At 52.5% G+C, this 21,396-nt stretch overlaps 2 protein-coding genes across 3 annotated transcripts in view; both read right to left on the reverse strand.

Moving 5' to 3' along the window:
* ACKR1 (atypical chemokine receptor 1 (Duffy blood group)) lies at positions 4,323-5,844 on the reverse strand. The gene is made up of 2 exons (NM_001244095.1): positions 5,769-5,844; positions 4,323-5,353 (listed from the first exon to the last, which is right to left on the reverse strand). The coding sequence occupies exons 1-2, from the start codon at positions 5,787-5,789 to the stop codon at positions 4,349-4,351; spliced, it is 1,026 nt and encodes a 341-aa protein (NP_001231024.1). The 5' UTR covers positions 5,790-5,844; the 3' UTR covers positions 4,323-4,348.
* CADM3 (cell adhesion molecule 3) overlaps positions 7,596-21,396 on the reverse strand; it is a 32,764-nt gene continuing 18,963 nt past the window's right edge. The window contains exons 2-9 of one of the 2 annotated variants that reach the window (XM_003481427.4): positions 19,854-19,994; positions 18,958-19,110; positions 18,131-18,268; positions 17,584-17,754; positions 14,703-14,793; positions 14,117-14,286; positions 10,799-10,924; positions 7,596-9,882 (exon numbers count right to left, since the gene is read on the reverse strand). In XM_003481427.4, the coding sequence (XP_003481475.2) occupies positions 9,764-9,882; positions 10,799-10,924; positions 14,117-14,286; positions 14,703-14,793; positions 17,584-17,754; positions 18,131-18,268; positions 18,958-19,110; positions 19,854-19,994 (1,109 nt within the window). In that variant the 3' untranslated portion in view covers positions 7,596-9,763. The remainder of the gene's footprint in view (positions 9,883-10,798; positions 10,925-14,116; positions 14,287-14,702; positions 14,794-17,583; positions 17,755-18,130; positions 18,269-18,957; positions 19,111-19,853; positions 19,995-21,396) is intronic. The other variant, XM_001929177.7, reaches the window with a different exon arrangement.

Consider the following 21,396-nt stretch of genomic DNA (forward strand, 5'->3'; position numbering starts at 1 on the left):
TGTATTCCTCCATGATGAAGAAAACAACTCAAGGGGAAAAAGTAGAGACAATAATCCTTGAGGAGGGCAGGATGGAACTTGGGACATTTTCTGTGAAATCTTATGGAGTAAGCACTTTAACTCCTCCTCCCTCACCCCCCTCCCTCCCCCCGCCAAGCAGTAGGAATGTGCTAGAAAAAGGCAGGGAGAAAAGGCAGTAATGGGGATGTTGGGGATCTCATGCAAGACGCTAAGTTCGTAAACAGCTGGACAAGGAATTAGGGATATTTGAGAATTACAAGGACTTTTTCCTCTCATTTATATGACTGTCTTGAAAGGTTTTTTATTTTTTTATTTTTTTATTTTTTATTTTTTTTTTTGTCTTTTTGCTATTTCTTTGGGCCGCTCCTGCGGCATATGGAGGTTCCCAGGCTAGGGGTTGAATCGGAGCTGTAGCCACTGGCCTACGCCAGAGCCACAGCAACGCGGGATCCGAGCCGCGTCTGCAACCTACACCACAGCTCACGGCAACGCCAGATCGTTAACCCACTGAGCAAGGGCAGGGAGCAAACCCGCAACCTCATGGTTCCTAGTCGGATTCGTTAACCACTGCGCCACGAAGGGAACTCCTTGAAAGGTTTTTAAAAACCTAAGGGTGACATAAGAAAATGTCCGAAATCCACGTTCCTGTTGTGGCTCAGCGGGTTTAGGACCTGATGCTGTTCTCTGTGAGGATGCAGGTTCGATCCCTGGCCTCAGCTCAGCGGATTAAGGATCCAGCTTTGTGGCTTTGCAGCAAGCTTCAGTGTAGGTGGCAGATGTGGCTCAGATCCCATGTGGCTATGGCAGTGGCAGCAGCTGCTACTCCAATTCGACCCCTAGCCTGGGAACTTCCATATGCCGAGAGTATGGTTATTTGAAAAAAAAAAAAAGTCTGAAATGCCCCTAAAACTATGCCCCCAAATTCCCCTAAATCAATTTTTTGTTTTTCTTTTTGCCCATGTCCTGGACATGCGGAAGTTCTCAGACTAGGGACTGAACCCAGGCCCATGGCAGTGACCCCAGCCCCTGCAGTGACAATGCCTTAACCTTAATCCATAGGGCCACCAGGGAACTCTTTCCCTAAAACACTTTTTTCCAAAGCTTCTTTCTCCTGAAAAGTCCCTCCTCCCTTCAGCAAATAGTCACAGGGAAGATGAAAGCTGACATGCATTTTGGCCTAATGGATTCCTAGACTCCCCCACCCCCTGTGTGCCCCACACCCCTCCTGCCCAAATCACCCAGAAGATGTGCTGAGATGATTTGGAAGGACTCGGACTTGTTAATTAACCCAAACAGTCACATTCGTCTGCAAGGTGCATTATTGTTAATTAAAACTGCGATTCTCCTTGTGCCCAGACGGCGGGCTGCTGTTGTCAGAATAATTAGATAGCATACGATGGTTTTCATGCAAATCCTTGGCAATTAGAGTTGGTGATGAATTGGGTTTGAAATCCCAGTGAAGTTTTCCATCAGAATTCCTCTGAGGGCAGTTTCTGGAGGAAGGTGATGATGGGGCAGTGAGGTTAGGGAAATAAGGGTAGGTAAAAAGGTGTAAGGACTGGATATTTGCTTCCTAAATCTTCTGGGAGAGGCCCCAGCTTGGGAAGGAAAAAAAAAAAAAGAAAGAAAGAAAGAACTATGGGTGTTGATGTGATCTTCCATCTCCCCTGAAGAAATAAGTCTCTCTCCACAAGGAGGCAAAAATGCCTGGTGTGTTCCCAAGAGCTAGCTCCCTGGCTGCCATCTTTCTGAGAGGATTTTTTTTCTTTAGCTGGAGGCCCAATAAGTCATATACAGCTAAAGCCCCTTCCATCCCTGAGATTAAATTCTTAAGGGGTATAAGGAAATAGAATTTGTATTCCTGAAGGGTTTCAGAAAAGATGCCAGATTCAGACTCGCTTTGGAGTTTTGGAGTGGTTGGTGGCATACCATGGGTTAAATGAACTGGGGTCCCAGGACTCCCCCACCATGCGCCCTGCCCTGCGAAAAGCCTTAAAGAAATGACTGAGGTCAGAGTTAGACTTAAAGAGAAACTATCCACAGGCAGTGTAGATAATACAGGAAAAGGCCAGCCCCTGAGGGGACTGGGGCAAAGCAACGGGGGTGGGGGCCGGGGTGGGGGTGGAATGGGGAGGAGACTGCTGCCGGGAGGTCTCCAACCCATCCCCCGACCTCTTATCAGCTGCTGGCTTCTGCCTCTGCCTTTCCTGTGTGAGATGCCAGAGCTGCAGAGCTATCTGAGGGTCTAAGAGGCTGAGCAAGAAGGGGTTTCTATCCGGGGGCACGACTTTGGGGTAGATAAGACAGCCCTGCTGGTTTCAAATGAAGCCTCCCTGACATGAGGTTGACACTGGAAGATTCAGGAGTCAAAAACCGCCCTTTCCTCCCCCTTAACTAGGTCAGCCTCCGACTCCAATAGTTTGTAAGGGGAGTTGGGCCACGTCTGAGGGATTGAGAGAGTGGTCAGGGGCCAGAGGGGAAATTATGAGACGAGGCTGGAAAGGGACTAAGAAAAAAAGAAAACACTGAGAGACATTCATAAACGGTGGTGGGAGACCTCAGCATAATTTAGGTTTGTAAATGCTCTCTTTTCTTCCCTTCATTTTGAAACAGAGAGGCAGAGAGAATGTCCCCCCCGCGTCTCAATCAGGCCCTAAATCCCGCCTTTCAATTTAGGATGCACCAATCAGCAGCCAATCTGGTGGTTGCTAAGAGACGGGAGGTGGGGGATTTAGAGGATTTGTCACTGCACCCACCCAGGAAATTTCCCGGGTCTGCCTAGGATTTTCTAACTCATCTGTGCTCGTCTCCTGCGCTCTCCTCCTTATCTCCAAGCCCAAAGAGTCAAACAGAAACGGTTTAGGGAGAAACCAGGTAGAACACATCTTTGAAAAATGAAAGGCCATAACTGGGTTCAGATAGATGTAAGGAATCTGCTTAAGTCTCCTTGGCTTTTAACTAGGTTGGAGAGCGAAACTCATTTTTGTGTGTGTGGCATCTTGGGTACAGGGTGGATTCCTTGTTGGTGCCAGCAGAAGTTGCCTCCCTTATGAAAAGGGGCTTCTTCATGGTCCTTCCCGTTGTCACCTGAACGTGGCTGTGTGGTGGCTGAGAAAAAGCCTTTGGGATCATGACAGGGCGCCCAGAGAACCAGGGGAGTCCTTGCTGAAGAGGTGCCCAGGGCAAAGGGGAGCAGTGTACGAGGTGGAAGGATATATTTGTGTGGGGTGAAAATGATTTATTTTGAGAGCTAAAAGGAGTTTAAAAGGGAAAGTTAGGGGATTCTAAGCAGAAGACGACCAAGATCAGGCCCTTGCCCATGAAGTGTCTCACTTGTTACAACTTGGTTTTTAGTTCCCTGTACACATCCTACACATTAAAGACTAAATATAGACACTGGAGTAAAGCAAACTCGTTTGGGACAGGAGTGAGTTACAAATCCTGATTCCATGTACTGAGGACAAGGATGCAAAGGGGAATGAGGTGGAGGGAGATGCCGGAGGGAGATCAGAACACACACACAGGGAAATGCAAATCAGACACCGACGGTGAGGCAAGCACACACGGAGACATCTGTTACCGCACGCCGGCATCTAACTTGGACACGGGCTCCTGAAAGTTGAGAGGGATGCTCCTGTGTGCGCGTGCACATGTGCGCGCGTGCGCACGAAGGGATTAGGACTATGCTGAGGAATAGCATCGCCTCAGAGAGATCGATGACTCCTAGGATGTAGCTTTAGACTTATCTTGATGTGTTTCCTAAGTAAGGACCTTAGATTGCTTCTCTCCACCTTCCCTCAACCTTCCTCCCACCCCCCATCTCTAAGCAAAGCCAACAGGGAGAGGGAAGGCAGGCAGAAGGCAGAGAGGAAGGCTGGACAGGCCTGGCAGGGATGGGGGTGGGGGTACGGCAAGGGGAGGGGGGGTCATGCTCTGGGCTCAATTTCATTCTTCCCTGTTTTTCTCTCTCCAACTTCTCTGCAATTTCATTTCCTCTCTGCGGCAGCTTCTCTTCTTTCTTTACTTGCTAAGCCATCTCTTGGAGTTTTTTAGGTTTAGCAGCTCTGCTCATATTCTAGTTCCCCCCCCAACCCCCACCAATCTTCCCGCTTGAGATGGCAGTAACCCCACACCTCAAGAGAACATCTGTGTGCCCGGAGGATGTTTGCACATCATTCACTTTCTCCCCAGGCCAGCTAGAGAACCAGACGCTGGCAGGAAAGTCTGGCGTGAAAATGTCTCTCTCTCTCCATTCTCCTCCCTCTCCTCTACATCCCCAGACAAAATAAGAAACCGCCAGCTTCATAAAAACAGCGGAGACTTTAATTCAGGTTGACAGGTGGTAAGAGAGCGAGGATTTGCCTCCAAGGGTGTCCAGATGAGCAGACTCTTTTGCCGAGAGAGGCAGGGAGGGCGGGGAGGTGTGCATGGCCTGGTAGCAGACCCAGGCCAGGAGCAGGGGTGTAGCCACACAGTGCAGAATGGCCAGGGCTTCCGCCAGGTCCAGCAGCTGGTCCAGGGCCTGCTGGGCCACACATGATGACAACAGCAAGGCCCTGGACCTCACGAGGGAGTCTAGTCCCAGCATTATGCCCTGAGGCCACCAGAAAATGAACCAGACCCACAGGATATTAACCCAGGGACAGGGCCCCCCACCCAGCACCTTCTTCAGCCCCTTGGCTCCCAACAAGCCCAGGGGCAACAAGACAAAGATGGCAAGACAAGCAGCAGCGTGGATATACCGCAAAATTTCCCAACTTCCACTAAATGTCGGGGTGCAGAACCCATGGGATGTGTCACTGGCCAGGGTGATTGGCAGTGACAGTAGGGCAGCCCCTCCCCAAAGTCCCACAGTGATCCCCAGCCTGAGGCCTGGGATCTGGCCTGCATCCAGCATGGGGCCCAGGCAGGCTTGGCTCCCTATCAGCAGAGCTTGGGCAAAGGCGGAGCTGTAGGACACCAAGTGGGCCAGGTGGCACAGGGAGGCGATGGCGGCTCCACTCAGCTCCGGAGTCAGGACCGGCAGCACGATGCTGAAGAGGGCGCTGCCCACTGCCAACTGTACCAGGACAGACCGGTCCTGCTGGAGCCGCCAGCGGGACAGAGGTCTGAGCAGCAGATAGAGGACAGCGCCACTCGCCAGGGTGCCCAGGATACTGGCGAGGATGAAGAAGGGCCGCGAGGAGTAGTCAAGCAGGCTACAGGAGTGGCAGGGGGCAGCTGCTTCCAAGTTGGTGTAGTTATAGTCTGTACTGTAGGACTCAAGGAATTCATCCCACATCTCCTCTTCAAATTCAAAAGTAGAATTTTCCCCAGCCACCTGGCGGGCATCCTCAAAAGGGACAATAAGAGCATCAAGTCACCCCATGGAAGAGACTCCAGGGAACTCAGGGCAAGAGGTGGAAAAGAAGGATGGTGGGAAAAGGGGGGGCTTGGGAGAACCAGGTGCAGAGGGGATGGTGGGGGAGGACAAGGCAGGGCGACTCAGGAGGAAAAAGAGTCAGAGAGAAGCAATGAGAGGATCAGACCAGGACTGGGGGGGCCAGGGGAGGTGGGGTCCTGGATAGAACTGATGAAACCAATGAGGAAGCAAATGATGGGGGTGCCTAGGAGACTGGGTAAGGGGAGAAGGGAAAACAAGGGTGAGAGGCAAAGGGGGAAGGAGAGAGGTGTACAGACTTAGGGGCAGACAGAAGGGGCAGTAGGGGGCAGAGAATGGGGGCTGGTGGGCTCAACCCCACACTCACCGGGTGCAGACAGTTCCCCATGACACAGCTGGGCTCAGGGCCGGCAGAGAGAAGGGCTGGGATCCTTTTGTCAGGGGTGTGGTTCCAAGATAAGTGCCAGGGGCTAATGAAGGCCATGGGCTCTGGGCAGGGCCAAGGGGTGGGCTGGGGGTGGGGGATGCATTCAGGAAGTCTTTACCTCACGCCCACTGCCTGCTGGGAGCCTCAGAACAACTTGGGGGCACTGGCTCCAGGGCTTCCTGTTTTGAGGTTGGATTCTGCCAGTGGGGGCCTGTACTCGGGAAAGGAAAAAGGTGGGGACCAGAAAGTAGGTATTTTCCCAAAGGTGGGAAAAGAGGCTGAGAGGCCAGGGGGTTTTCCAGCAAGAAGGGATTCTTCAAGCACAAGGAAGGAAGAGGGGGCCAGAGGTGAAGTGTGAGCCAGAGACAAGAGACGTGCTGGGAAATTGGAGGGAAAGGGCAGCTTACATCTCTCCCTGATTCTCCATTCCCTTGAACTTGGTCCAAGAAAAGATAGTCCAAAAGCAGTGTTTGTGGGAGGGAGTGTTGGTGGTGGTTGTGGCTGGACCCATGTGATGCCGACAACCTGAGCCATTGGTATGCAGATGGGGGCTTTGTGTATTGGTCCGGGTGTAAGAATGTTCTTATTTCTCTGTGTGGCTGTGTGTTGTATAGTATGTGGAGCGTATCTGAGTTTTAGGTTTAGGCAGGGATCAGGGTGTGTGTACTGCTGATCTCCAGGTCTGGGTGTTTGGGTGTGAGACGAGGGAGGACTGGGGGACAGCTGTCGAGGCTGCATAATGAAGCTACTTCAGGGAGTGACTGGGCATTTGCCCAGCCATCTATGGGCACATTGGGTGTATCTCCCATACCAAGCAGAACACATGATGTGACAGGTTAAAGCAGGCTCTGGGGGACAATGGGACAATATTTTATAATGGGACTGTTGTCTATGGGGTAATCTCCATTCACATTTCTGTTGGGGGACATAAAGTCTCTGGAACTGCTACATTGGCCTGGTGTCTCAGCAAGATGTAAAGCTTCTTGCAGTGGAGGAGAAGAACTTTATGTCCCCCCAGCTGGCAGGGAGAAAGGGAGTGGACCTGGCAGGAGGCTCCCCCTAAGCTGCTGTTCTCTGCTTTTTAGCCCCTTCCCCCTACCATCCCGCTGCTTTCACAAGATCTCTGCTGTTTGGTTCCCTCCCGCCTCTACCCTGCATTTTATTTCCTGACTTGGGGAGCCTCCGCCTGGACTCTGGAAGAGGCGAGTCACGGAGTGTCTGAGTTGAAAGGATGAGATGAGATAGAGGGTTGGTTAGGCGACGCTATTTCATTTGATGAGAAAGCTGGGGATGAGCTGGTGCCCATTCTGCCAAGGGCTTTTCCTGTGCATGGAGGGGCGCCTGGAGGTGGAGTGGGGAAGCCAAAGGGCAGAGGGATGGCTCCCTAGCGGAGATGGCCCCCTTTTCTCCCAGGATAGGCGCTCCTGTTTCAGGTTCAACATGACAGAGGCTAGAAAGGGAGCTTGGGGGGTCTGCTGGAGCATCCTGGGATGATGCTGGGGGCGCGCCTCCTTCTCCAGCTCCGCCAGCAGAGGGCGTCAGGGAACAGTCCGATGCCCCATCCCAAACTTTCTAGACAGCAAGGACCCGGCCCAAAGGGGTGAACGCACTTCTCTCCCTTGGAGAGTTACGTGGTTTCCATACAGAGACACCTGGCCAGGCAGCGGCACCCCCGAAAGTGCGGGGCACAGGGATCCCAGCAGAACAGCCTTTATACACACGGGTCCCACCGGGAGCAAGAGCAGCAAGAAGGAGGCAGCCCAAGGACACGGATAATCCAGATATATTGAGGGTGGCCCCTCTGAGATTAGCACAGGAGAGTTTAGAAAGATTATAAAGATACACGATGCCCTCCCTGCTCCACCCCCCACCCCAGACAGACACACACAGCACGACGGCCCCTCTCCCCCCGCCCCCCGTACAAATATGGCTTCTGTGTAACATGGACAGAGTGGTTCAGCTCAAAGAGGAAAAGTATTTTCCCAGAAGCAGGTGCTGGGAAGCAAGGAGCCCACCGACCTGGGGGCCTGGGGCTGCCTTGCTGCTGTAAGAGGAGGGAGCCCTGGCTTAGGTGAGGGGCCGCCTGTGTCGCCCAGGGCCCTGACCAGTGGCTGGAAGATTCATGAGGGTATTACCTGAACTGAAGGGGGTGGGCAAACCTATTGGCTGCAGCTGCCCCCACCATGCACGCCCCCGGGTCGTCAGAGCAGGGGGGACATGCTGGAGGGGGGTTAGGGAGGCACCAGGGGGCACCCTGGGCCGGAGGCGGGTGGCCAGACAGGGAGGGTGAGCAACTTTGTCTCCACGGCAACCAGCTCGGCCACAAGGAAGACACAAAATCAAAAGCAGGGCTGGAGATGGGAAGGAGACAGGCGGTTTCATTCCAGCCCTCAACACACCGGGTACACACTATGGGAATAAGAAATGACAGTGGTCATTCCAGGGTAGTGCCAGGGAGAGGCCTGAGGGATGCATAGCAAAGGCTCTGGCACTGACGCCATGGCTCTGAGAGGGGACATGGAGGCAGGGATTGGATGCCCTGTGTTTGAGGGAGAGATGAAGTGGACAGCTGAGCTCAAACACCCCCTGGGATGGTTTTCTCTATGACAGGTAGGTGTCAGGAAGGCCTGGAAAATAGCAGGACGAAGCAACATCCCAGGTGAGGTGCAAGGCCTGCCTACCTAGGGACCCCCAGCTCCCAAAGCCCTCCTGTACAGGCCCCACAGCCCGCCCACCTGCCCAGGACCCCCTCTGCCTCACATTCATACACACACATGTATGTGCACAGACACACAGACACACATGGACACACACATCCACACACTCACAGTATTCCCTTCGTTGGGGCAGGAAACAGCTCAGTGCAGTGAAGCGCCTTTTAGTATTTTTGTTGTTATGTCTGCCTGGCTGCTGAGGGAGGAAGGGAGGGAGGGAGGGAGGACTAAGGGACAGCTTGGGGAACAGGAAGGGGCACAGGGCAGCACAAGACAAGGAGAGCAGTTTGCTGAGAGTGGTTGCCGTGCAACAGTCCAGGGCTTGGGTGAGAGTAAGGGGCCCCTGGGTGGGGAAGCAGATGCAGTTCAGGCCCCAGAGCAGCCCCTCTCCCACAGCTGCTGGAGCAGGGAGGGGCAGCCTGGCTCTGCTAGCCCCCAAGGGCGGTTCCTGGGAAAAGGGCCTGGCTTCACTCACTGTAGGGGGGGGCAAGGGGCAGATGGGGCCATCTCTGCCATCCTTCCTCTCCAAATCTGTCCCTCCTGTAGGGACCTGTGTCCTCCCCAGGGGGAAGCCCTGGGTCCCTGCACAGCTGCATGCCACCTGCAGGTCACATCCCCTGGGGACCCCCATTCACTCCTTTCCCATTGGGGTGGAGGAGAGGGGGTCAGCGGTACCTGCTGCTTCCACAGCTCAAGGTGTGCCACTAACAGAGGAAAAGCCACCTTCAGCTCCTGCTCGAAAGTGTCCCTTTCTTGGAGAAGTCCGATAAGAGGCTCTGCTGTAGAGGATGGAGGGCTGGGCACCCCCCCCACACAACCCCACAAACCGACCCTGCTCCTTTCCAGCCCCTACCCTCTCTTCATTCTCCTCCTAACGCTCTGGGTTTTTCTTTCTTTCTTTTTTTTCTTTTTTTCTCTCCTCACTCCAAGGCCCCTGCCCCTCCAGCCTGGAGACAGATTTGATTTGGGATTGTTACAAAAATAATAATAACCCAAACGCAGAGAAGCCACGGAAAGGGCTGAGGGCAACCCTCCCTCCCCCCCGCCCTCCTCCCTCCCCATTCCAAACCGAGTACAAAACCGCACCCAAAGCAGACATTCTGTACAGGGGGGTGGAGGGGGCTGGGGAGCAAGCGGGAGGGGCGGCCCTGGGGTCGCTCTGTACAAGTCCAGGTTGGTGATGGCCCCAGCAGTCCCCACGGGGTCCCTGGAGGGCCGCCCCTAGATGAAATATTCCTTCTTGTCGTCCCCTCCCGACTGCCCGCCTTCTGCGTTGATGATGGCCGTGTCTGCATCTGGGGCATCATCGGAGCCTTTTGCCTCGTGTGTCAGGTAGGTTCCTGGGGGGGGGGGTGGAGAGAGAGGCTCCTTTTTTCAGGAGCAGTTTCCAGCCTCTGAAGCCCCCCTACCCACCTTCTCACCTCCCCCCGGCCCCAAGACCTTGCTTCTGTAAGTTTTCTACCTAGAGTTTTTCCTCCTCCCCACTTGGGCCCTAATTTGCCTCTTGCTGCCAACATTCTTCATCTGACCACACCCCCAAGAATGAATGAATCCTTCCTTTAATTAGAGTCTTATCTATAACTCAGGCAAAAAAAAAAAAAAAAAAAAAAAAAAAAAAAAGGTGTGTGCGTGCATGTGTGTGTGTGTATGCGTGTGTGCACCTAAGATGGTGAGAGGGAAACTGCTCTATCAGCTCCATGACAACGCAGTTGAGATCTGAGTAGCATCTGACCAGTCCAGGTAGTCTGGCTGCTGATGAGAAGCAATAATGGGGGGGATGGAGGGGTGAGAGGGAGTGTCTGAGAAGAAGGAATGTGAGGAGAGGGAAAGGAGAGATAGCAGGAGTACAGGATAGGAGAGAAAAGAGAAGAGCTGATGTGGGGACAAGGGGCGAGGCGATCAAAGGACAAAGAACATAAGGCTAAGGAGAAAGGAGGAAGGTGCAAGAAGGGCAGGAGAGGCCGAGTTCTCTGTCTTACAGCAGGGGACCCTGGAGGCAGAGCAGCACGGGAGCAGCAGCTGACTGAGTGGGAAGGTTTGCTTTTCCTTGGATGATCACCAAGTGATGGGGCTCTAGTGTGGGGCTGGTGGTGTTCAGTGAGCACTGGGATGGCTGCGTCCTTTCCTCCTCCAACACTCCAAGGAGCTGGGTGAGTCTCCGAAGACCCCTCTGGTAGCCAGCTCTTACCCGCCTGCCCCTGGTGGATCACCCTTCCCACTCCCAGGTTCTCTGGAGCCTTCCCTGGTGCCTCTGACCTTTGTGCCGGATCAAGTAGTGGCCGAGGAAGATGAGCAGGATGAGCAGCAGGAAGACGATGAAAGCCACGATCCCACCGATGATGGCGTGGTAGGTGCTGGAGGAGGAGGGCACCGGACTGGGGTCTGAAGGAAGGGCGGGGGAGGGGGATGCATACAGTCAGAGCTGGGGAGAACCTTTATCTTACAGTGTTTCTGACCTGGCCACAGATCATCTTACATAGCAGAGAAATGTGGACTAACATGAGGAGAATGGAGTGGCTTCATTCAGCAAAGGGGATACACCTTATTTTGTACCTAGTGCCTGACACAGCATCTGGAACATAGTAATTGTTTAAAAAATAACGTATTGAGGAATGCGTAGATAAATCTGCTCACACTTGACCTTTTAATTTGAGTTTGTGGACCTGAAGTTTAGTTCAAGATCATTACTTTAGGAGTTCCCATCATGGCGCAGTGGTTAACGAATCCGACTAGGAACCATGAGGTTGAGGGTTTGGTCCCTGGCCTTGCTCAGTGGGTTAACGATCCGACGTTGCCGGGAGCTGTGGTGTAGGTCGCAGATGAGGCTCGGATTCTGCATTGCTGTGGCTCTGGTGTAGGCTGGCAGCTATAGCTCCGATTGGACCCCTAGCCTGGGAACCTCCATATGCCAGGGGAGTGGCCCAATAAACGGCAGAATACAAAAAAAAAAAAAAAATCATTACTTTAACTAAAATCATCTCTTATTCTCCTTCTCTCAATCTCTCTGTCTCTGTGTCTGTCTGTCTCCCTTTCTTTCAATTTCTAGGTTTGCAGACTATTCCTTCCCTATCCTCCATGTCCTCTCACCTCCTGGCCTTTCTAGGGGGGCTTCTCAACCTACTCATCCATTGCCCTGGTATCGGAGAGAGAAGGAGCAGTAAAAAACTGATGGCGTCAGGAAGAGGCACTTTGAGGACACCTTACAAAGATGATGGCCTGGAACTCCCTGTATAGAGAACAGGGCTTCTTCCTGGCAGGGGAGTGCGGAGTTCCTGCCAGACCCAGTCCTCATCAGAGCGGTCTGGGACTCCATCATCACTTCCCCACCATCCAAAGATTTGTGGGAAGGACAAAGGCTGAACTGCTTCCTTCCAATGGCGAGGTCTCCGCCATAGGATATAGAGAATCTATCTTCCATAGCAGCATCTATAGAGGATAGATCCCAAGCACAGGCTTGGTCAGGCATGCCGAGGAGAGCCACGGCTGTAGTCAGAGTCTCACAGATCTGAGAAGACAGTGCACAGGCCCAGGGCACAGCTCTGATGTGTCCAAAATCACATGAGCTGTAATTATAGCTCTTCCATCCATGGGAGAGTGACTGTTTTTTGTTTTTGTTTTTGTTTTTTTAAATAGGCTCAGCTTGCATCTTGATGCCTCATTGACTGCTTACACGTTTTTTCTTTCCTACCTTATGTCTCCTCAGGCTTGACTAGGCCAGCTTTTTAGTTCCTTGCCTGTCTCTGTCTTACTTGAAAAAAAACAAAAAAACAAAAAAACAAATTTATGCTCCAGTTTCTATGCTCTGCTTGGGAGGGAGGGGAAAGAAGGTCCCAGGGGCTCTGTGATATGTTGGAGGAAGCAGAGTGAGGGTACCCACTGTCCCCCGGACACCCCCTCTGCCAAGAAGCGTGTGAGACACAATCCACATTAAAAAATCGCTCCTGGATAAGTATCCCAGAGGCTATGGGAATGGAAATTCCCTAGATAAGCATAAGTTTCCATGGCCAAGATGACGTCTAGGGTCATCAATTACAGTCGCTGTCTCTAGGTAGCACTGTGTTTAATTTCATTCCAGGTAGTCGGGAGTCAACACGGTTTAGGATAATTTCTGGAAGGAGATGCAGTAACTCATTCTACCGCCAGGCGTCAGCACTGAAAGCAGATATAAACAGGACGGGCCTTTCCAGCACAGGGCAGGGGGGATCAGCAAGGGACCAAGCACGGGGGCACAGGAACTTTCTCTCATTGCCAATCGTCAGCAGAGCTGGGCAGGAGAGATCTGGGGGCAGACACAGGACCTCAGTGCATTGTCCTCGCTCCTGGCACCATACAATAGCTTTGTTGTGCTGAGGCAGCTCCCACATGCTGAGGTCTGCCCCTGGAGTTGGAATCACCCCATCTAGACACTCTGGTCCCAAGATCTCTGGTCTCTTATCCCTGGGAGGCCCAGCTCCTCTCCCCACACGGCTTTAATGGGCGTTTCATGTAAGGAGCCTCTGATGTTCCCCTGACAATACATTTCCCTGATTCAGAGGAAAGGCTTATTAAGATTTTCTGGCAGGATCCTGCTACTGTCAGGAGGTCTTCAAAAACTCTCCTGCCAACTTTCCATAAAGGGGCCTCTGTCCTAGCCTGTCAGCTGGGGTTTGGTGGGCACACCTTTGGGAAGAACTTCAGAGAAGGCGCATCCCCTAGTCTCTCTAGAAGACGTAGCATCTGAGAAGAGATTCTGAGCATCTCCCAGATGCTTATCTCTATTTTCTGCCTGGACTCGGTGTCACGTGTCTAAGGTCTGCAGAAAAAGAAGATGACAAAAGCAGCATGCATGCCACACGAGTCACGGGAGATGTGACTCAGGATAGCCTGTTGCAAAGGGAGATGCACCCACACCCACACTTGAGGGGCTCTGGGTCCTCTACACACAGAGTAGTTATTTATTTATTTATTGATTGATTGATTGATTGATTGTCTTTTTAGGGCCGCACCCATGGCACATGGAAGTTCCCAGGCTAGGGGTTGAATCAGAGCTGTAGCCTTGGCCTACACCACAGCCATAGCCATGCTGGATCCTTAATCCACTGAGTGAGGCCAGGGATCGAACCTGGGTCCTCATGGATACCAGTCAGATTCGTTTCCACTGAGCCACGATGGGAACTCCCTATTTATTTAGTTTTTGGCTGCACCCACAGCATGCAAAAGTTCCTGGGCCAGGGATCAAACCCGTACCACAGCTGCCGCCTGGGCCATGGCAGTGACAACACTGGGTCCTTAACCCACTGTGCCACCTGCGAAGTTCCCAGAATCAATATCCCTGTTGCCAGGTGAGCAAGAGGTTTGGAGGATGGTGTCCCTTGAGTCACCACTGCCCAACAAAGGCAGAGGAGGCCACCATTCCATTGACTTTTCCTTATTACACGTGCTCAAGAGGCCCTGGAGCCAGGGTCCTCAGGCCTGAGGCCCTCCGGGGGTGGCCTGAGGCCCCACTGCTCTGGAGGGATGCTCTCCAGAGATAGAAAGACCAGCGTCCCAGAGGGCAGGGGTCTGCGGGTGGGGGATGAGCTTCGGAGGGCTCACCGTTCACGTTGAGAGTGTAGTAAGCCTTGTAGCTGCCCATGTTGCTGGTGGCTGTGCAGCCGTAGGTGCCGCTGTCACTCTTGTTGAGGAAGGGGAAGATCAGGGCGCTGTCCTGGGTCATCTTTAGCGGGGGCACACTGCCCTCCTTCTCCCACAGGTACTGCTGGGGGCTGTTGAGGCAGAGAAAACTCACGTGTTCAAGAGAGAGTAGGTGAGGGAGCTAAAGAGGGACAAAACAGGACAGAACAAAACTGGGAGCAGGGACGTCAAGGACGTCCTTCCCTTTGATGAAGGCTCACGGCTCAGGGAGTTCTAGGGGCCAGAGACTCACTGAGCCACTCAGAGGCTGGGGAGAGTGATGCCTTGCGGTTCAACCTGGGGACCAGGGAGATGGCCTAGCTGGTATCTAAACTGTGACTTGGTTTCTTACAGAACCTCAGGGGCTCAGCCAGCGAGCGGCCCCTCCCACTCTGGCTGTTTTGCAGGAGAAACAGAGGAAGGGTGTTGTTGGTTTCAGGGCAAACTCGAGGCTCAGATGGAACAGAGGAGATGAGAATATTAAAGTCCAGGAAGAGGATCTCCTTACACAGGATTGCCACGCCCCTCACAGTGTAGCAACAGCTTCTGGCCCTCACGGGGATGCGGAGGGTCCGGCCTGATCTTCGCCGTCGGTTTGTCTGTGGAGAAGGAAACGGTGCCAACGTGAAGCTCATGTCCCATTTAGGAGATCGCCTCCATCTCAGAATCATCCAGTTGACACAGGACAGGTCCCACCCCAGAAGGCCCAGGGGCCCAAGAGGTTGTGAACAAAGACGGCCCCACCCCCAACCCACCCCTCTGTGAGCAGAAGACCCCTCCTGCTGTTGGATGGGGGAAGGGGCTGCCTGCAGCCTGGGAGGGTCTGCCCTGGCTGGGTCCTCAAGGGCTGTCTTAGCAGAGAGCTAACAAGAAGGATCGCCAGATCATCTGTGCGTAGCCCATAGATGGGACTTCATACATTTTTTTTTCCCCCACTTTTGCCCACCCTGAGGCATACAGTTTCCAGGCCAGGGATCAGATCCGAGCCACAGTCATGACCCAGATTCCCCAGACTGAACCCCCAAGCCACAGCTGTGGCAAAGCTGGATCCTCAATCCACTGTGCCAGCCTGGGGATGGACCCTGAGACCCACTGCTCCCCAAAGGCTCTCGATCCTGTTGCACCACAGCGGGAACTCCCTTCATACATATTTTTGACAGAGCAAATAGACTTGAATCTGATCATTTTTTGCACTCACATCCCCTCCATCCCCTCAGCAAGGGAGCTGAGACAGGAAGCGGTGCTTCAATGCAAAACATTCTTTTGAGTGGCCAGTCCAAAAATGAGAGGAGAGCTTTGAAATGGCCAAGGATGGGGGTCATATTTTGGCTGCGAAAAGGCACTGACACAATATAGATGGGCTCGGTGAAGGGATAATGGCACCTGCCACCGACGCCGAGGGGCGGCTGAGGAGGCTGGGTCCAGATGGCCGCGCAGAACAATACAGCCAGACGCAGGTTTAGAACAACAGACAAAGAGGCCGCGCATCCCCTAAGGACAGAGCCAACCTGAACAACCGGTTAATGCACGTGTCTCAGGCAAATCAAACAGGACAAAGAGAATCAGGCCAGGGGAGAGAACGGGTTTTCCTGGGCCTCACAGCCATAGAAACTTTGAGCACAGAGCCTGGAGTAGAGCATTTGTGGACTGACTGGTGATCACCGTTGGGCCAAAAGGGTCCCTGTAAAGTAACTGCCCGGTGGTCTGGCCCTTGACAGAAAAGTCTCTGGGTTCAGACAGGGGAAGGCCTTCTTCAGCCCTGACCAGGGACCAGGCTCAGGACAAGAAGCCCAAGGCCAGGGGCCGTACCTTCAGAACCAATAATCAGAGAAACACATTAGAACAATGTAAAGTTCTTTCATATAGACTGGTTCATTATCCTTATGACAATTCGCTGGGGTAACCAGAGGCCCCTGAGGGATGAAGTATCTGGTGAAAGTGGCACAGCTAGTAGGTAATGGCGCTACAGCTAGAATCCAGGTTGTCCGTTTCCAGACGTTTCCAGATGAGGAGTCTGCTGAATGGACAGTGATGCCCCTCCCCCACCCCTTGGGGTTAAAGTTTCAGCCATGGGTCTGGCAATGGATTTAAATAGCCCTGTGGTCACCTTGGGATTAAAGTTTCAGCCATGGGTCTGGCAATGGATTTAAATAGCCCTGTGGTCAGGCCAGGATCTTCCCCAAGAAAGAGAGATGAAGGCTTTGGGTTATTTTAGAAAAGCACCCAGCTTTTAGATAAGTGAGGACAAGAAAAGTATTCTTTATAACTTACTACCCTCTAACTTTGGATTTTGGTTTCTTTTCCTCTTGACTTCTCCACTCAGAAAAGTTCTTTTTAAAAATTTCTAGTTCCTATTATGGTTCAGTGGTCACAAACCAGACTAGGTACATGGGGATGTGGGTTCAATCCTTGGCTTTGCTCAGTGGGTTAAGGATCCAGCATTGCCACGAGCTGTGGTATAGGTTGCAGGTATGGCTTGGATCCCGAGTTGCTGTGCCTGTGGTGTAGGCGGCTACAGCTCCACTTCTACCCCTAGCCTGGGAACTTCCATGTGCCGTGGGTGTGGCCCTAAAAAAAGACAAAAAAAAAAAAAAAAAGAATGTTTCTAGATTTCCTCAGGTGAGTGGAGACAGATGCCATGGAAGGAAGAGGATCCTTGGAAGGGCTGGGAGTAGTGACTGTGACAGTGGCCATTTCAGGTCAGAATCCCAAGAGAAATCATAGAGCTGGGGCAGATGAGGTAGGGAGGGTGTATAGGAAAAATCTGGGAATAATGATGCCAGAGAGACTGGGTTTTCCTACCTCCCGTCTTTTCTTGAAGTCATGGTATGTCAGACCGAGAAGAAACCTTAGTGATTTCATGTCCCTCTTCTCATCTTTAGCAAATAAAGCATCAAACTCAGTGGGGTAAAGTAATTTCCTTAACATCTCTCAACGAGGAGGTGGTGGAGGGCCAACTGCAGCCTGTGTCTTCCGGCTCCTGACTTGCTTCAGTTACTGCTACAATTTACAATCCAGCTGCCTAACACTGGTCTAGTTCAGGATTTGGTAAAACTTACCTGTGGGGCCAAATCCTGCCAGCTCCATGTTTTGAAGATACAGTCTCACTGGGACATGGCTACATTCCTTTGTTTACATACGATCTATGGCTACTGTCCTGCAGCAACTACGGAGTGGAGTCGCTGAGACAGAAATCCTCAAGTGCTCACTAGTGGGCCCTGCACTGAAAACGTTTGCTGACCCTTGGCCTCGTCCTGGGACTGCCAGACTTTTTTTTTCAATTGATTTATTTTTCCATGCCTGGTGCTTCAGATACAATCATGTGCACCTTCCTTTTCCCCACTCCCATCTCCTACCCAAGCCTCTTGGCCCACCAGCCCATGACTTACATAAGACTTCGATGCGCTGCGAGGTGGACCTGTCAGCTCCCTTCAGAGATTCATGGTTCACAGAGCACACAATGTCTGCCCCATCATCCTCCTGGGTGACCTGGAAGGTGACTGAGCTGCTCACAGTGAAGGTTTTGCCATTGGGATCTTCCTGCACCCGGGTTGGTTCTCCTAGAGAGCAGAACAGACACACACACACACACACACACACACACACACAGACACGGAGTGAGCCCTCACATGCAGAGACTGTGTGGGCCCCACTGTAGACATACAGATGGTGAGTCCCAACTTAGACAGACTTTGAAAGTTGTGAAATGGATATGTACACACAGGGAGGGATGGAGGCCCCAACACGCACACACACACACACACACACACACACGAGTGTACCCAGAATATCTGTCATTCTCCTTTCTTCTTCTACACCATGTCTTATGTGCACACACACAGACCTGCACAGCTGTCCCTCTCTCTCCCTCTCTCTCTCCTCTCTGCTGCCCCAGTACCACCGCCCCCCATCCCCCGCAAGGCAGGAGGACCTTACCGTGGAGCTCTTGGTCACCCTTCCTCCAGGTGAGCTGGGCTGCAGGTTTGCTTCCAGAAGATTGACAGTTGAGGGTGGTTGTATCCTTTTCCCGTAACGATGACTTGTAGCCAGTGATGATGGGCTTCTGTGGAATTCCTGCCATGGACAGGGGACGGCCAGGGTGGGAAGGAGAGGCCCCCTGAGGTCACACCTCAGCTCCCCCTGCTGAGACGGACTCTCTGGAGGGTGGGCTATCTAGGTTCTGTTTTGCTTTACGGTGGATAGAAGGCTAGAGAAACTACCTTTCTCTTTGATCTCCTCCCTGGGGAGGGTGGGGGTAGCTGTGGTAGCGGGAAATTTACCAAACCTGAGACACAATACACGATCTACCGCCCTAAAGGACAAAGACTGGGGGTGGCCACAGACATGGTGTGAGGTTCGGGGAAGCAAAGAAGGAAATGGAAATACAAGATCGAGATGAGCTCATGCAAGCAACTGGGGTGCTGGGCTTGGAAATTATAACCATACCCTGCACACACTTCTCGTGCTTCCCTCACACAATCTTGGTAGGTAGGTGGAACAGACACCGTCATCCTTTTGTTAAAGGTTAGGAAATTCAGGCGCAAAGAGAGTGAGAGATTTGTCCCAGAGCAACAGTAGGTAAAAAGGAAAAGATTTGACCCCGGTGCTCTTTGCATTTCATTCCATTGTGATGGAAACGCAGGCTGAACTTTCTCGAAATGCTTGGAGACTTGCTTGGCTCTAGGCCACTTCAGGGGCCCCACTCGGGGAGAGGTGTTTGCAAGGAAGCACGCTGTGGAGACACTGGGGTTTGGGAGCCTCACCGAGCACAGTGACGAGGGACTTGGCAGTTCTCACGGGCATAGTGAAGATGGAACAGGTGTATTCACCCTCGTCCGCCAGGGCCACGTTGCTGATGCTGATGCTGAGCTCATGGGGTGTAGATCTAACCAGCTGAATCCGATTATCTCGAAGGGCTGGGGGAAATGGGGAGAATTGGAAGCCAGCTTTTACTGGCGCCTTTCATCTTTATCTTCCAATCCCAGGCCCAGCTTCTTGGCGAGAAGGGGTCTGGTGCAGTTTGGGGCAGGGACAAAACAAAACAAAACAAAAAACTGCTCCCTGTGTCTGAGCAGTTGTTATTCTGCCACTTTCCCGGGCCATTGGGCTCAGCAGCCTCAGAGACACTCAGGAAAAGCAGGCTGGATTTGTGGGCTTCTTTGGGCAAGACATGGGGTAATGCTGACATCAGCTGTCTCTTAGGGCTCCTCTGGGTGAATCACTCCAGGACCCTACAGGTTCCTGCATGGCCTGGGTCAGAGCTGTAATAAAGCAGTTTCTCTGGGAGTTCCCACTGTGGCACAGCGGAAACAAATCCCACTGGTATCCATGAGGACTCGGGTTTGATCCCTGGCCTCGCTCAGTGGGTTAGAGATCCGGCGTTGCCATGAGCTGTGGTATAGGTCACAGACGCAGCTCAGATCCCGAGTTGCTGTGGCTGTGGTGTAGGTTAGCAACTGTAGCTCCGATTTGACCCCCATCCTGGGAGTTGCCGTATGCCGCAGGTGTGCCCCCCAAAAAAAAATGTCTCTGGAGCCAGTTGAGGAGCCCAAGGTCTGCTGCTTCCTCTCACAGCCTCTGGACTTCGGGACATTTCTCCTCAGCTCCATGGTCCCCCTCCCCGAGCCTACGGTTCCCACGGTGGCTCACGGGGCCCTACCTCTCTTCTCCCCGAAGTAGAGCGTCTGCTGGGCAGGGTTAGACCACTGCAGGGACGAGTCCTCATGCTCTTTCACTTGGCACTTGAGCACCACGGTGCCACCAGCCACCACTGTCTCATCTGATGTCCAGGGCTGACTGTCTGCAGGAGTAGGGCAGGGTGAGTTTCCTGAGGCCACGCCAGCCCTGCCACCCATTTCTGGGCCAAAGTCCACCTCATCTAATCAGACCATCCAAGGCCCGTGTCTCTGTCTTCTCCTAATGCGTGGCGGGGGGGAGGGGAGGGGAAGAGGGGTGGGGTGGGGTTGGGGAAGACAGACCTTACTGCTTCTAGCTTTGAATGCACAGAAAAACAGTCCCTGGTTGAACACCTGCTGAGTGAACTGATAGGGCTAGAGACATTTAAGGAATAAAGGCGCCCGGAATCCGTGCATACCACTCTACCACTCCGCGTGTATCTTTTCTGATAGAGTTCTACCAGGCACCTTTGAAAACACACATACAGATCTGTCATCCTGTTTTACCTTTCTGGCACCACCTGCATGTAAGAGCCAGAACAGGAGATGCGGCTGTGACTAATAATCCCCAAACTAAAAGCGAAGAAAAGGCCAAGCCAGCCCTTGGGTGGCACATTCATTTACACAAGAGGTAGCTGATAAAACTGCAAAATAAACAAACGAAAGAGATTAACAAAACAAAACAAAACAAAACAAAACGGAAACATTTTGACAGACTTTTCAATGCCTCCAACTATAACCTCCCTTCAATCATCAGCTCCCTTAACGTATTCCTTTCAGGATCAGTTCTACCCGCCTCCCAAATCAAGTCACAAACCAGAGTCACTCGCCTGATGTTGTTTTAAAGAATAAAGGATGAAAGTTTTCCTTTTGAAGGGATGGAAATAGGGTTTCTGAACCCTCTCTCCTTAGTCAAGTGAAAAAAAAAAAAAAGAGAGAGAGAGGTTTCCCATCATGGCGCAGCGGAAACGAATCCGACTAGCAACCATGTGGTTTTGGGTTTGATCCCTGGCCTTGCTCAGTGGGTTAAGGATCGGGCGTTGCCATGAGCTGTGGTGCAGGTTGCAGACATGGCTCGGATCTGGAGCTGCTGTGGCTGTGGTATAGGCCGGTGGCTACAGCTCCAATTCGACCCCTAGCCTGGGAACCTCCATATGCTGCAGGTGTGGCCCCCAAAAGACAAAAAAAAATAAGGGGGGGGGGACTAATAAGGTACCTAAGCCATTTGAATTCCAAATGTGCCTTTTGGTCAGGCCCAGCTGTGAGCCCCTCAGATGGTGTGACGCTGGCTTCCTCCCTCCATCCAATATTGTTCCACGTTCCCCATGGCACAGATTCTGATTCCCAGTATTGATTCCCTCATCCTCAGGACTGACTTTCCATGACCTAATAGCACTGACCTCTGCAGAACTAAAATAAACAACACCCTCCAGCTCTGATTCCTGAACTAGCCACAAAATTTCTTCTAAATGGTTCCACGAGCATTGTCGTCTCTGATGAAGAAACCAAGAGACGTACTTCCTACAT

This window comes from Sus scrofa, chromosome 4 (genome assembly GCF_000003025.6).
Source record: "Sus scrofa isolate TJ Tabasco breed Duroc chromosome 4, Sscrofa11.1, whole genome shotgun sequence".
Classification (NCBI taxonomy): Eukaryota; Metazoa; Chordata; class Mammalia; order Artiodactyla; family Suidae; genus Sus; species Sus scrofa.

Coding starts and splice junctions, on each gene's coding strand:
- ACKR1 (NM_001244095.1), bottom strand. CDS start 5,789: ATGGGGAACTGTCTGCACCCG. Junction 5,354..5,768: donor TGGGGAACTGTCTGCACCCG/GTGAGTGTGGGG, acceptor GTCCCTTTTGAG/GATGCCCGCCAGGTGGCTGG.